The sequence below is a fragment of the Scyliorhinus canicula genome, chromosome 9, assembly GCF_902713615.1.
Source record: "Scyliorhinus canicula chromosome 9, sScyCan1.1, whole genome shotgun sequence".
NCBI classification, from domain to species: Eukaryota; Metazoa; Chordata; class Chondrichthyes; order Carcharhiniformes; family Scyliorhinidae; genus Scyliorhinus; species Scyliorhinus canicula.
Window position 1 is genome coordinate 192,840,801 of NC_052154.1, and position 16,105 is coordinate 192,856,905.

At 43.9% G+C, this 16,105-nt stretch overlaps 1 protein-coding gene across 2 annotated transcripts in view; it reads left to right on the forward strand.

Annotated features, from left to right (window-relative positions):
- csrp3 (cysteine and glycine-rich protein 3 (cardiac LIM protein)) overlaps positions 1-16,105 on the forward strand; it is a 50,731-nt gene that overhangs the window by 18,218 nt on the left and 16,408 nt on the right. For both annotated transcript variants that reach the window (XM_038808373.1, XM_038808374.1), the window contains exons 2-4: positions 749-880; positions 3,344-3,512; positions 12,558-12,684. In XM_038808373.1, coding sequence (XP_038664301.1) covers positions 769-880; positions 3,344-3,512; positions 12,558-12,684 — 408 coding nt within the window. In that variant the 5' untranslated portion in view covers positions 749-768. The remainder of the gene's footprint in view (positions 1-748; positions 881-3,343; positions 3,513-12,557; positions 12,685-16,105) is intronic.

The window sequence follows — 16,105 nt, forward strand, 5'->3', positions numbered from 1 at the left end:
TGAGCAACTTCACTTAAATCAATCCTTTAATTAGTTTTGAAGTACCACACATCAAAAAAAAAGTACATAATTAGTCTTTTCTTTTTAGTTATAAGTCTACTCTGCCCTAATGGATCTTGCCCGTTTTCTATTCTTCTCACAAGCCTATCATCCTTCATCCCTTCATCATCATCTAACCCAATCAGCAATTCCTACTGTTCATTCTCCCTAGCCTTTATCTAGCTCCCCCTGAAATTCAGCAATATTGTTCATTTCAGCTTTGCCTCATAGTAACAAGTTCCATATTCTAAACCACCCTCTGAGCAGTGAAGGTTTCCATCCTTGTTTCTGTCTATATCTGTCGCCACCCCGTGCCTTAAATGAGATGCCTGCACTCCAATTCTGGCCTCTTGTTCTCCACCAGTGGGGAATATTTTCTCGGCACTAAGCTCTTGAATTCCCTTCCGGAGCATCATTCCTCCTCCTTCACCCAGTCTTTTTCCCACGCCCAGCAGGTTGGACACCGATCTTACATGCCTTGGTGTCACCCCATAGTGTTTGATAATTACTCCCATGAACTGCCTTGGATGTTTTATTGCGATGAACGATGTACAAGTGTGCTGTTTGGCATTTTTTTGTTCCCACCAAGTTACGGTTGGGCAATCTAAATTTTGTTCCAGATTCTTGTGGTTATTGAAACATTGTCCTCTCTAACACCATGTGACTTTTTTTATTTTTAATTTTTAAATTTTGTTTTCCCAATTTTTAGATTTATTATTGTCCCAGGAGATGCCGCAGTGGGGTGGTGGAGCAAAGTGTGCTGCGTGTGAGAAGACTGTCTACCATGCGGAGGAGATACAGTGCAACAGTAGAAGTTTCCACAAAACCTGCTTTCTTTGCAGTACGCCAGCCCCTTTTTATCAGCCCTCCATTATAAGCTTTCAGATCAGATCAGATCCAACAACAAGTGCTTTGCAGCAGAATCGTTAACACCCCCACACCCTCCACCTTGTAAATTATCCACTGGTATGATCAGCACATTGCCTTCCAGAGATTCCAGACCCATTGTTGCTCCTAAACATCAATTCCTGACTTAATTACCCCACCGGAGGAGGCAACAACATAAATTCATTAATTCTTAGCACGATTGATGACATAACTGCTCAGTTTACCCTCAAAAGGGTACTCTTGATGTTGCTAGGGCTGCCTGCTAAAACTAAACTCTAATTTTTCACTAGTGTGGGTGCTATCTGATTTGATGTCAATAATTGTAGATCTGTTTTTTTAAAAAAAAAAATTTTTTTTTATTTTTCCTGAGTATCGTCTCCAACAATAAATAGCTACCAGTTTTCATAAATCCAAATTGAAACTGTCAGAAATCTCTGGGTTTATTGAGATGACATTTGGAGGGGTGCGGAGGGGCCATGTTGCAGGGAGGTTGTAAACTTTATTTATTTTTTTGGTAAATTTAGTGTACCCAATAACTTTTTAACCCCTCCAATTAAGGGACAATTTAGCGTGGCCAATCCACCTACCCTGCACATCTTTGGGTTGTGGGGGTGAAACCCACGCAAACACTGGGAGAGTGCGCAAACTCCACACGGACAGTGGGTCAGGATCGAACCTGGGACCTTGGTGCTGTGAGGCAGCAGTGCAAACCACTGCGCCACCGTGCCATCCTGGTTGTAAACTTTAAACCAGGGACACAAGTTCAATAATAAGTTGAATGGAAACGCTAAATTTTTCGATACGTGGGAGCCGATTTGTGGAAGAAATGGATAAATAAATGAAATTGCAATGCTCCTTTACCAACAAGGATGTGTTTCCAGAGATCTAGCAGCTGGAATTCTCCATATCCAACCACATGTACACATTTCAAACCTTAAAATCTATCTGGAATTGGCTTCATATCTTGACCAACCAGAAAACAACAATTGAATCTGTCTCCACTCAAGTCTCAGGCAGTGCATCCAGATTCTGACCATTCGCTGCATTTCAAAAGTTTCCTCATGTCTCTGTGGCTAGAGGGCAGCACGGTGGCACAGTGGTTAGCATTGCTGTCTACGGCGCTGAGGACCCGGGTTCGAATCCCGGCCCTGGGTTACTGTCCGTGTGGAGTTTGCACATTCTCCCCGTGTCTGCGTGGGTTTCACCCCCCAACCCAAAGATGTGCAGGGTAGGTATATTGGCCACTCTAAATTGCACCTTAATTGGAAAAAATAATTGGGTACTCTAAATTTTAAAAAAAAAAATTTTTTAATGTCTCTGTGGCTTAAGGTGATTGGTGTCCTCTGGTTCTCCATCCTTCCCCCAATGGGGGCAGTTTCTCCCTCCCTAATCTGTCCAGGCATCTCACACCTCCGTCAAACCTTCTCTTCCCCAAGGAGAGCTGCCCCAGCTTCTTTCTTTCTACATAACTGAAGTTTCCCACCCCTGGAAAGATTCCTGTGAATCCTTTCTACACTGTGTCTCTAAAACCTTCATGTCCTCTTTTTAAGATGTGGCATCCAGAATTGAAATATAATATCCAGTATCATAATCCTTACTTGCTTTTGCCCTCTGTGTCCCTCCTTTTTAAGCCCAGAATTCAGGGTGCTTTATTAACTGCTTTCCCAACCATCCTCATTGGTTTGTGAAGCTCCTGCTGCTCCATCTCCTTTAGAATTGTGCACTTGGGGCAGCACGGTGACGCAGTGGGTTAGCCCTGCTACCTCATGGCGCCGACGTCTCAGGTTCGATCCTGGCTCTGGGTCACTGTCCGTGTGGAGTTTGCACATTCTCCCCCTGTTTGCGTCGGTTTTGTCCCCACAACCTAAAGATGTGCAGGCTAGGTGGATTGGCCACACTAAATTGCCCCTTAATTGGAAAAAATGAATTGGGTACTCTTAAATTAAAAAAAAAAAATTGTGCACTTTATTTTATATTTATTACCTTCCCAACAAAATCACTTCTCCACTACAATAAGTTTTGCTGCTAATGTCCATCCATTTTGCCTGTCTGTGTCCTCTCAATGTCTATCATTCTCTTTATTTACTGGTTTAGCTCACCAAGCTAAATCGCTGGCTTTTAAAGCAGGCCAGCAGCACGGTTCGATTCCCGTACCAGCCTCCCCGGGCAGGCGCCGGAATGTGGCGACTAGGGGCTTTTCACAGTAACTTCATTGAAGCCTACTTGTGACAATAAGCGATTTTCATTTTCATATTGTTCACCCTGGATTGTCTTTTTTAGGCCAGTGTCTGGTATTATATGTTCTTCCTTATCGAACCCGTTTTTATTTTTCATTGCAAAAGTGCTTCTGAGTTGTTTTTTTTTTGATCTGTGAAATGGGTTCATCAGCAGCCTCCTTGCTCTTGTTGTTTTTCAGTGATCTGCAGAAAAGCCCTAGACAGCACTACAGTCGCTGCACATGAAGCTGAAATCTACTGCAAGGGTTGCTATGGCAAGAAGTATGGGCCAAAGGGCTATGGCTACGGTCAAGGTGCTGGAACTCTTAGTTCTGAGACCCTAGAAAATCCTGGCCCCCATCAAGTGGAGTAAGTGTTTATGAAGAATGAATGAGCTCAATTTTGGTCGGAAGAGGCAATATTAACGGGAGTGTACATTTCTAAAGAGAGTTCAGGCGCAGAAGGACTTTGGATTGGTTATATGTGCAAAAATCATTGAAGCTGGCACGGCAGGTGGAGTGAGCGGTTTAACTAAATGAACAGAATCCTGGACTTTATGGGTAGGGGCATAAGATAAATCTGTCTGGCCTCAGCTGGGGTATTGTGTCCCATTCTCCTTGGACCTTTATGAAAACATTGGAGAAGGTCAGGAAAAGATTCACTAGAATGGTTCCAGGGGTGAGGAACTTCAGTTGTGAAGATAGATTGGGGCTGTACTCCTTGGAGAGGAGAAGGTTGAGAGGCGATTTGATGGAGGTGCTCAAAAGTCATGAGGAGAATGGATGAGGAAAAACTGTTTTCCCCCATTGGCAGAAGGGTTGAGATCCAGAAGTCACCAATTTGATGTGATTGGCAAAAAAAGCAATGGTGCCATCGGGCAACAACCAATTGAGTGGATAGGATCTGGAATGCATTTCCACGGGTGAGTCAGAAGCCAATTCAATTGTGAATTGCAAAGAAAAATTGAATCATTATCTGAGGGGAATAATTTGCAGGGTATGGGGAGAGGTCAGGCGAGTGGCATTGGGTCAATGGCTCCGGCATTGGGTCAATGGCTCCTGCATTGAGCTGACACTGATGCGATGGGCTGAATAGCCTCCCAGTAACCATTCTCTGAAGCAATGTCTCTAGCCCTCTTGCCAATCTACAGGGGCTATTTATAGACTAAGAGACAGGATAAAATGGAGAGCCTAGAAATCCTTAGAGGTTCAAGGCAATTCATCAGTAAAACTCTTTTAGAAATGGGCACAACCTCGATTGAAATTTGAGTCCCATCTATCTGAACACATTTTCTATTAGAAACTCGGTGTATCATTATAAATCCATTATAAATCCAATCTAATTTTCTGAATCGCCAATGTAATCCAATATTAAAGCTCACTCTCCAGAACATAGTTCTGTGCTGATATGTCCCTTGGTATAGACATAAAAACAGATCAGTGCTCCAATAAATATTTGAAAATTCACATTTCAATTTGATTTTCACACATATATCTAGTGTTATTTTTTACTTCATTAGTCACAGTGTAAAAAGGAGCGGTATATTCACTTACAGAAAATGTGGCAAATGCTAGATTGCATATTTGTGGAGAGAGCAAGAGAAAAGTGAGTTAATGGTTTAAGTCAAAGGGTTGGGAAAGATCGAGAAATCTTTTCCCCTCCAACTGTAAGATTTCTAACTTCTTCCTGTGTTCAAGTTTCCAGCATTTTCAATTCTTCACCTTCCCTCCACCATAAAGTCAGAAGTGGGGGTGCTCGCTGATGTTCACCATTCCCACTCCTCTGATACTGAAATAGTCCAGGCCCATATGCAGCAAGACCTGGACAACATACACTCGCCGCCAAAGTGACACTTTTGCCAGGCAATGCCCATCTCCCCTGGACATTCAACGACATTCCCATCGTTGAATCCCCTACTTTCAACATCCTGGGAGTTATCATTGACTAGAAACTGAACTGGACTAGCCATACAAATACTGTGGCTACAAGAGTAGTTCAAAGGCTGGGAATCCTGCAGTAAGTAACTCCTGACTCCTCAAAGTCAGGAAAACTCTCCAATTGCCTTGTGCAACTCCAACAACACTCAAAAAGTTTGATACCATCTAAAACAAAGCAGCCCACTTCATTGGCATCCCATCCTTCAACATCCACTCCCTCCATCATTGATGCACAGTGGCAGCAATGTGTACCATCTACAAGGTGTACTGCTCCTATCACCAAAGATCACTTTCCAAATCTGTAACCTCTACCATCTCAGACAGGGATAGCACAGACATGAGCACACCATCACCTCCAAGTTCCCCTCCAAGCTGCACACCATCCAGACTTAAGAACTATATTGTTGTTTGTTCGCCATTGCTGGGTCATAATCCTCAAACTCACTCCCTCCCTAACAGCAATGTGGGTGGGCCTACACCACATGGACTGCAGCAGTTCGAGAAGGCTGCTCCCCACCACCTTCACATGGGCAATAAAAGTACTGGCCTCGGCATCAACATCAATGCCATGTGCATAATCCGAAAACAGTTCCAGCATCTGCAGTTTTTATGTCGATTTGCCTTTCTCCCATCTGGGTCTCCCATCTGGGTCTCCCATCTGGGTCTCCCATCTGGGTCTCCCATCTGGGTCTCCCATCTGGGTCTCCCATCTGGGTCTCCCATCTGGGTCTCCCATCTGGGTCTCCCATCTGGGTCTCCCATCTGGGTCTCCCATCTGGGTCTCCCATCTGGGTCTCCCATCTGGGTTGGCCTCCCCTGAGAAGACCAATGATATTCGCTGTCGAGGGTTACTTATTCGGGCCACTCCAGCGAGTTACTACAGGCTGCTGAGAGTCCATTAAACTCTTCTCCCACAGCAAGGAGTCAAAATCTTCCAGCAGAAGATGGGAGAAAAGTTGGCAAGATCCAGAACTTCACCTAATCGGGCATTGACAGAGGCATAAAGTGAATGTCAATAGACTATTCGATAATTGTGATGCATCACAGCTGAACTCTGTGGACCTTGCCACATGTTATTTTCAAGCAAGTGTTGTGACCGTGGTTCAGGAATGGGCCTCCGAACTGATTTCACTTTTCTTCCGCTGCCTAACCCAGACCAACTGTACTTATAATCTCTCTTTCATTCTCTGGGTGCAAGATCAACATTTATTTCCCATGGGAAGGTGATGGTGAGTCACTTTCTTGAATCACTGCAGCCCATTTGATTTTCTGTAACAATTTGTTGTTTGATACTATCCTTTCCAGAGGGTAGTTGAAATTCAGCCACATGGCTGTGGGTCTGGAGTCACACATGTGGGCCAGACTGGGTGAAGAGAGTTCTTGAGCAGCAGTGCATAATTTGGGAAACACAGATTTAGTGGTGCGCAGCTGCAAAGGAACCAAATAAGAAAGTCCCAGTTCTGACCTCTGGTTTATAGTGAGTCAACTCATCCTAGTCATGGCTTTTATAGAGGACCCCTTGGTTGGCTAACTCCATGGACTGCAGCGGTTCATGAAGGCTGCTCAAGGGCAAGTAGAGATGGGCATTAAATGCCAGCCTAGCCAGCGAAGCTCACATTCTATATTGGAAGTAAAGACAATGCTTGTGCCTGCAGCATGAGGAATCCTCGGGTCTTGGGAGGAGGCAGAATCTTCCATGTTATCTTCACTGCTTTTGTTGAGGATATGTAAAATCTTGCTTCTGCTTGATTCATAAATACTGGGTTATTTGTACCTTGGTAGGTCAGGTGCAACTGAATCATAGAATCCCCCAGAAGGAGACCATTCAGCCCATCAAGTCTGCACCAATCGTCCAAAAGAGCACTCAACCTAGGCTCACTCTCCTGCCCTATCCCCATAACCCAACCCAACCTTTAGATGGCCCAGCAGGGCCAATCCACCAGACCTACACATCTTTGAACTGTGGAAGGAAAGCGGAGCACCCGGAGGAAACCCACACAGACACGGGGAGAAAGTGTAAACTTTGCACAGTTGCCCAAGGTCAGAATTGAACCTGGGTCACTGAAACTGAAGCAGCAGCGCTAAATGCTGTGCCACCCCATTGTTATAAATTAAGAATTTGGAACTAAAGAGTTTTACACTTCAAAACCCCAAACTTACAGCCTTGACAGGTGTGGTGAATGTAACGTAGTAATTCACACTGTATTTACCAATACTATTGTCAGTGCAGTAGCGTTATACGACCACTAGGGGGAGTAGCTCTGGGAATGCTCAGGAGTTTGTGCAGGGCTCCACCCTTGGCTCCGCCCATGACTCCTCCCCCTTGGCTGCTGTATAAATAACCGTGTCCAGGGCCAGCCTGCAGTTCATCGAGAGTTCAACGGGTAACAGGCTGGCTCTGTAGTAAGTAGATTAAAACCACTGTTCCTATCTTAAAACACGTGTCTCGTGAATTGATGGTTCCATCAACAGGACCAGTCAACCGGCTCCTAATCACTGTAAAGTGGCTCTTGATTATTACACAGCAGTGGCTCCCCATCCACGGTCCACTTGGGTGGAGGAAGAGATTGTAGTAACCACCTATCTGTTTAACTCCAATCACATTCACTAGCCATATCGTGAAACTTATCCGAATTAAGAGAACTTGTGGAAAAGATAAATATTTCACTACATTTTTGTTTAGAAATGTAATACATTATGTGCATTTTTCCAATTAATTCACAAATTATTCATGCCAGTGACAATTATGGGCATTTACATATTATGAACATTAATACTGCAAGAGAACATTTGTTACATTTGAGTTTATAAAATCACTTTTCATATCGCTGTGGTGTTGAGTCGGTGACTTGAACATGTGAAGGGCTCTCTCGGACAACACTTTGAGAACCATTGACTGTGCTGTTGGCACTCCAGTCGAGCCTTGTACAAGAATGGTCATTTCAGTGGCTGGATGATGTCTTTTGATGATGGAGTCATTAAAATTAATTAATGTGCTCTCCAATTAATTTCAGCCAGAGTAAGTGGTACTTTCTTACAACTACACCTAACCTTGTCTTACAATTTTCCTATTTCACTTCTGAAGAGTTCTAAAGACACTCCGACTACTCCCACACCCCAGCCAAATCATTATTTTGTGGGTGAAGATGGAAAATGAGCATTCATTTGGGGGTCCAGAACTTGAATATTGCTGAAAAGGGAAACCATTTTAATCCTCTCTCTGCCACTGCAGGTGCGATCAACATCGATCAGCAATCCCATTGGGATCACCGGGAAAGCCTTCTGACCATTTACTTGTTAATAAATACTCCATTTTAAAAGCGAGTGTTGGGAAAACAAAGGTTGTTAAAGGGGTTTATTTATTGGTAAAATTAGAAAGAAGGTATAGTTTTAAGTGTATTTAATTTAATGTTTCTGTTCTTGGACGAGTAAGATTCATGTTGGATGATTTTATTTTTGGTGGTTGGTTAGGTTCCAACTGTGTTCCTAGGGCTACAGTGTGAAGAATAAATAAAAACGCATAAGCATGTGGGTGTTGCTTGGCAAGTGGGACCTTGTAAAGAGAGAAGCTTAAAGGATGTGAGGCAACCCGCCTCTACCACCCTCCCAGGCAGTGCATTCCAGACCGTCACCACCTTCTGGGTATGTTTTTCCTGACATACCCCCACAAACAGCCCCTCTTCAACTTGTGTCTCCTCGTGACTGAACCTTCAACTAAGGGGAACAGCTGTTCCCTATCCACCCTGTCCATACCCCTCAATCGTGCACCCCTCCGTTTTCTCTGCTCCAATGAAAACAACCAACCCAAGCCTATCAACCTCTCCATAACTTAAATGTTCCATCCCAGGCACCATCCTGTTAAATCTCTTCTGCACCCCCTCCAGTGCAATCACATCCTTCCTATAATGTGGTGACCGGAATTGCACACACTGCTCTAGCTGTGGCCTCACCAAAGTTCTATACAACTCTCAACATGGCCTCCCTGCTTTTGTAATCTATGCCTCGATTGATAAAGACAAGTGTCCCATATGGCTTATTCACAAACCCTAGTAACCCGTCCTGCTTTAGTTACTTTGATTGTAATTGTAAATAGGTAGAGAGAGAGAGAAAGCAGATCTCGCAGCTCAGCTGGAAGCAATTGGTTTAGACATAGAGTTAGAATTTTATAGTGCAGAAGGCCGGCCCATCGAGTGTGCATCAGCTCTTGGGAAGAGCACCCTACCGAAGCTCACACCTCCACCTTATCCCCAGGAACTCAGTAACCCTACCTAACCTTTCTGGAAACCAAGGGCAATTTTAGCGTGGCCAATCCACCTAACCTGCACATCTTTGGACTGTGGGAGGGAACCGGAGCACCCGGAGGAAACCCACGCAGACATTGGGAGGACGTGCAGACTCCGCACAGACTGTGACTCAAGCCGGGAATCGAACCTAGGACCCCCGAGGTGTGAAGCAACTGTGATAGCCTCTGTGCTACCGTGCTGGTTTAGAAGGCTAGAGAGGGAACAACTCTGTTTTTATAGAAGAAGTCATACAATGGAATAATGATCACGAAAACGGATGCCGGAAATGAAAGTCCAGCTAGTTAAGGAAACCAGAGAAGTGTCCAATAAGTCAAGTGAACGGAGACTAAGGTATTATTCAGAAGAATTTGAGGGAGAGTAAACAAAATGTTCTGAATTAAGAGATTGTTGCAGTAACTGGATTTAAAAGTGGGACAGCAGACTTCAGGAAATAAATTAAACGTCTGATGAAATTTTGATACAATCTGGGAATTAAAGGTTAAAGCAATTGTGAACAGTTTGCGCACAGTCAAGACAGAGATCCTAAAGTGGTTGATGTGAAATCCTGGACTGGATTCTCTGAAAAGTGGAGCGGAAGCTTTGATTGAAGTGTCTTTTGTAAAACCTGGATTGGAATTTGGAGTGCAAGCTACTAAGGGAAAACGTTATGAGAGAAGGTTTTGGGAGTGGAGTTCGGAAGCTCTCCCATAACAATCATGTGGGGAGATTCTGAGGAGAAATCCACAAAACACTAACTTGGGTTCAGAGCCGAGTGTGTCTATTTGACCACAAGTCATCTTGTGTGCTTTAATGTGGGGGGGGCATCAATTTTTTTCATGTTCTCGTTAAAACTAATTAACGATCCTGTGACTTTTTTTAAAAAAAGAGAAGAGCTCGGGCATTATTTTATTTTAATTTTGTGATATATTTAATCTATTTATAACACTTCAAAATGTGAGTGTATTGGAATTCATCTTTAATTTACATTAGCCAAGCGTGATGAATGTAGGAAATAGTTATATCTTATATATTTTGTTCTAGTAATATTTTCAAACCTGTGGGTTCAAATACATGCAGGCAATATGTCTGCTAAAGCTGTGAGTAAAAGGGTTGTAAAGGTGAAGTAACCACTTACTTTGTTTACATGTAGATGGCCAATGGAATATATTTACGGGGATTCGTGGGGTGTAAACAATTTAGGAGGGGTTCTGTTTAGTCCTAGCTAAGCGGGCCATGGAACATTTTAATGGGAGGAGACTGAGGAATGCCTTGTGCTTGGGATACAGATGATGTAGTTAATGGGGAGGGGGAGCCAAGTCTGTCTGTACTTTTGCAGTTTGTTATGGGCCAGGGTTTAGAAAACTCCAGTATATCATGGAGTTCACCTGACCTACAACTGTTAATTTTGGTTACAAGGAGCACAAGGTGTTATTCAACAGAGGCCTTAAGCACTTTTTTTTTTTTTTTTATAAATTTAGATTACCCAATTATTTTTTCCAATTAAGGGGCAATTTAGTGTGGCCAATACACCTATTCTGCACGTTTTTGGGTTGTGGGGGCGAAACCCACGCAGACACGGGGAGAATGTGCAAACTCCACACGGACAGTGACCCAGAGCCAGGATCGAACCTGGGACCTCAGCGCCGTGAGGTGGTTGTGCTAACCACTAGGCCACCGTGCTGCCCTGCCTTAAGCACTTTTAATCAAAAACAAAAGTTTATTCTATGAATTCAGTTAACATTTTTATAAACACGCAGTAAGCATTTTTATCAACTACAAACATAAATACTTCGCACAGCTACAGTACTCTAATATATTCCTTAATAACTTCCCTTAACTGTTTCAATTTGATAACCACATCCAATAAACCAGGAAACCCTTTTACCAAAACAGTCGGTTTGAATTCCTTCCAGAAAACAATTATCACTGTGAAATTATCAAGTGATCTGGAGACACCTTTTTAACATGCGGAGAGAGAGAGAGAGACACTCAATATCCTTGTCGTCTGAATATAGCAGCCAAAGGTCTAAACCAAAAGTAAAACTCAGAACCACACAACAGCTTTCAGCTCAAAAACGAAATTTAAAAACCCAGAGCCACAGCCCAGGTCCACCCACACAATGACATCACTGAAGCCATGTGATAAGACAGAACATTTCTTAAAGGGACATTCCCATGACCGGTTTGCTATAGGATTTGAGTCTGACAAGTCCGATGGATATTCAGATTGTTTCTGAAAGTGTGTCTCTCCAAAGGGCTGCACAGTGAAGCAGGTAACCCTGATGGTTAACATTTATTTGTGCCTTTTGAAATGTACGGGTTGCTTAATTAGAATATATAATGACAGGTGTAAATAGTGAGGGGAAAGTTTTTTTTTTTTCCCTTTTACTTGAGAACTTAATTGGAATGCTGTTACTGTGTTGCTAATGTGATTGATTCTGTGTTTAAAAACTGTTTTAACATGCAATATACCTATTGGCCACTCCTGTGGTTATTTTTTTTAAAAATTAGAGTACCCAATTCATTTTTTTCAATTGAGGGGCAATTTAGCATGGCCAATCACCTATCCTGCACATCTTTGGGTTGTGGGGGCGAAACCCACGCAGACACTGAGATGTGCAAAATCCACACGGACAGTGACCCAAAGCCGGGATCGAACCTGGGACCACGGCGCCGTGAGACAGCAGTGCTAACCTGGTGGTTTATAATAAAAATCTTTATTATTGTCACAAGTAGGCTTACATTAACACTGCAATGAAGTTATTGTGAAAAGCTCCTAGTCGCCACATTCCGGCGCCTGTTCGGGTACACAGAGGGAGAATTCAAAATGTCCAAATTACCTAACAACACATCTTTCTGGACTTGTGGTAGGAAACTGGAGCACCCGGAGGAACCCCACGCAGACACGGGGAGAATGTATAGACTCTGTACAGTCAGTAACCCAAGCCGGGAATCGAACCTGGGACCTTAGCGCTGTGAAGCCAAACTGCTAACCACTGTGCTACTATGCAGCCCAGTAGTCTTCCCTCAGTCTTACAAATTGCAAGTTGCTGGCGTTCGCATACTGTAGTCATCTATTCTGATGTTTAGCAGTTTTAGTATCTTCAGTATTTATTATGTCTGTGCTCACGCTTGCTACATACTATGACAAGCTTTCACCCTATTGTTTAATCTACCGCTCATTTTCTTCTTAGGGCTCAACCGCGCCATTCTGCAAATCCCAGCTCCTCCAAATTTGCCAGTAAGTTTGGTGGTGCGGAAAAGTGCCCACGATGCAGCCAGTCTGTGTATGCAGCTGAGAAGGTGATTGGAGGTGGAAAGGTAGGAAAATGTAACACTCGCGTAATTCTTCCAATGGTAGAGCTGTCAGCCAAGGGGTGGGAATAGTACAAATGGTAATGGGGTTAAAGATGTGCGTTGGTAGCTAGCATACTCAAATGATTGCTTCATTCAAGTATTCTCAATGTCACGTAAGAAACATAACTCCCCAACTAGCAATGATCCAAATGGGTGGAGTTCTCAAATCCCCTCCTCTCAACATTCCAGTGAACCTGACCCCACCCACCCAGCTCTGAAACATTCGGATTAACGTCTGTAGTAGGGAGTCCATTATCAAGGATTTCATAGCACAGCATTTGGAAAGCAATGGTGAAGTCAGCATGGATTTGCAAAAGGGAAATCGTGCTTGACAAATACAGTTAACCTGGGAGAATCTGTGGATGTAGTTTATTTAGACTTTCAGAGGGCTTTTGCTATGTAAAGTTAAAGCGGGTAGTGTCATGAGATGGATAGAAAGCTGGCTAGCAGACGGGAAGCAAAATGTTGGAATAAATGGGACTCTTTTCCGATTGGCAGGCAATGACAAGTGGGGTAGCTCGGGGATCTGTGCTCAGACCCCAACTGTTCACATTATATATTAATGATTTGGAAGAGGAAACTAAATATTTTATCTCCAAATTTGCAGACGATACAAAGTTGGGTGGGAGGGCGAGCTGTGAGGAGGATGCAGAGATGCTTCAGTGGGATTTGGATGGGCTGAGCGAGTGGGCATGTGAATGGCAAGATTATTATTTAAATGGGTGGTGGATACTCAGCGAGACCTTGGGTGTCCTCGTGCATCAGTCGCTGAAAGTAAGCGTGCAGGTACAGCCGGCAGTAAAGAAGGCAAATGGTATGTTGGCCTTCATAGCGAGAGGATTTGAGTGTAGGAATAAGGATGTTGTACTGCAATTGTATAGGGCATTGGTGAGGCCACACCTGGAGTATTGTGTAGTTTTGGTATCCCTATCTGAGGAAGGATGTTCTTGCTATGGAGGGAGTGCAGCAAAGGTTTACCAGGCTGATTCCTGGGATGGTGGAAAGACTAAATCAGTTAGGATTATTTTCATTGTAGTTTAGAAGAGTGAGAAGGGATCTCATAGGATTAGACAGTGTGGGTTCGGAAAGAATGTTACCAATGATGGGGGAATCCAGAACTAGGGATCATATAACCCCAAGGGGTGAGGTGAGGAGAAATTTCTTCACCCAGACGGTGCTGAATCTGGAATTCGTTACCACAGAATGTAGTTGAGGCCACAACGTTGTGTAATTTCAAGAAGGAATTAGATACAGCTCTTGGAACTCAAGGGATATGGGGGGGGGGGGAAGATGGAATAAGGGTATTGGACTTGATGATCAGCCAATGAATGGCGAGGCAGGCCCAAAGGGCCGAAAGACCACCTCTTGCTTCTATTTTCTATGTATGTTTCTCGCCGAATACCAATTGGCTTCTTGTCCCTGATGCTTCCTGTGCTCCAGCAGACCGTGACCCCACCTGACAGTGCAGATGGTGGAGGCAGTTGAACCCGTCCAGGAAGAACCCAATGAGTTGGAATATTTAGTTGTGTATTGAGATTGGGACATGTGCCTATTCTTGCTACAGTACAGGCTACCCGGATTGAGTTTTGATATCATTAAGGCCACCCAAATAAAAGCCCAGGGGCTTAGTATCAGACATTGAACTATATTCCGAAAAGCCTTGTGGTCGCTTGTTGCCTTCCTGCAGTTGGCCCAAGTAGGTTCGAAGAGTTCAAGCACCTAACAATCTTTGCAGGAAGAGAATTGGGACTGTACGATCTTCCGTGAATAAAAAAAGCTACTTTTCCAGTTACGACTACAGAGTATTTTTAACATCATTTCAGTTTGATCTTTGTGTGCTGATGTAGGAAAGGTGGAGAGGCAAAAAGGAATAATTAAATTTGGTGCGTGAGAAGTGAATTAATATCAGCAATGACACGGCCATTAACCTAAACTGCTTTGCAATCACATCAGTTAGTTTTCCTGTGTCCCCCTATTCACTGAATTTGTTTTTTTTCTTTTTTTTCCCAACACCAGCAAGTTCTGAAATCTGGCACAGAATCTGTCCCCAGTTTGCCAGGTTTGCGTTAAAGTTTAGCTTGATTTTTCGAGCCATTGCAAAGATTGGAAACCACTAACTGTGGGTGAGCAGTGTTTTATTTACTCCAGCTCCTCTCCTTTCTTTTTTTTTTATAGCAGGGTTTGAATCACAACATTCCTTTTTGTTCATTCCTGTGTTACTCATCAAGCCTAAATGGAACATTAAGATTCCTTGCACTGACTCAATGGGTATACATAGTATCCCATGATTTATTGAGCAGGGTGGCTGCCTGTCTCAATCGCTGATCCAAAGCGTGCTCCATTGTTGAGGAAAATCTATCCCATGGGTCATTGGTGATCCCTACTGGAACTTTCCCTAAATGTGTCTGGGTACATGGGATACAGGTTAGTCTGTGATTTCATTCCCACTTCAGTGCACTTTTGAGATACATTCACCAAACAATTGACTGGAACGGAGAACTGCCCATGTTGCCGTGGACCCAGGCACTTCAACATTGTCACTTCCTTGCAAGAGATCCAAAGGGCAGCTGAAGGAAGATGGTGGTGGTTACACCACCTTCTGCAGGGGCTGGTTTAGCACACTGGGCTAAATCGCTGGCTTTTAAAGCAGACCAAGGCAGGCCAGCAGCACGGTGCGATTCCCGTAGCAGCCTCCCCGAACAGGCGCCGGAATGTGGCGACTAGGGGCTTTTCACAGTAACTTCATTGAAGCCTACTCGTGACAATAATGAGCGATTTTCATTTTCTGGAGAGAGAACATGAGGGTCAGCCCAGGACGTATGGAATTGAACTCTCCATCATGAACACACTTATCAACCATCTCTCAGAGCTCCCCGTTGGCATCAATAAGGCACCTCATGACTCTTTGGCTTGAACTTGCCAAGAACCAGCATGGCAACAGTTTACATTTTTGTTTTTATAAATTTAGTGTACCTAATTCTTAAGGGGCAATTTAGCGTGGCCAATCCACCTACCCAGCACATATTTGGGTTGTGGGGGCGAAACCCACACAAACACGGGGAGAATGTGCAAATTCCACACGGACAGTGACCCAGAGCCGGGATCGAACCTGGGACCTTGGCGCCGTGAGGCAGCAGGGCTAACCCACTGCGCCACCCTGCTGCCCTACAACAGTTTACATTGATGCCAATGATGATTCCAAAGAAGGATTCGATTCCACCCTGGACACCATATTCCTGAGGAAGGTAAGATCATTCTCCTTGAGAACGTCAATGCCAAGGTTGGAAACGACTCCCAAATCTGGAAACGAACCGTTGGAAAGGAGGAAATTGCAAGTCGGGTTCTCCCGCTCACCAAATGTGCGGAACACCAGCTTGTTATCACT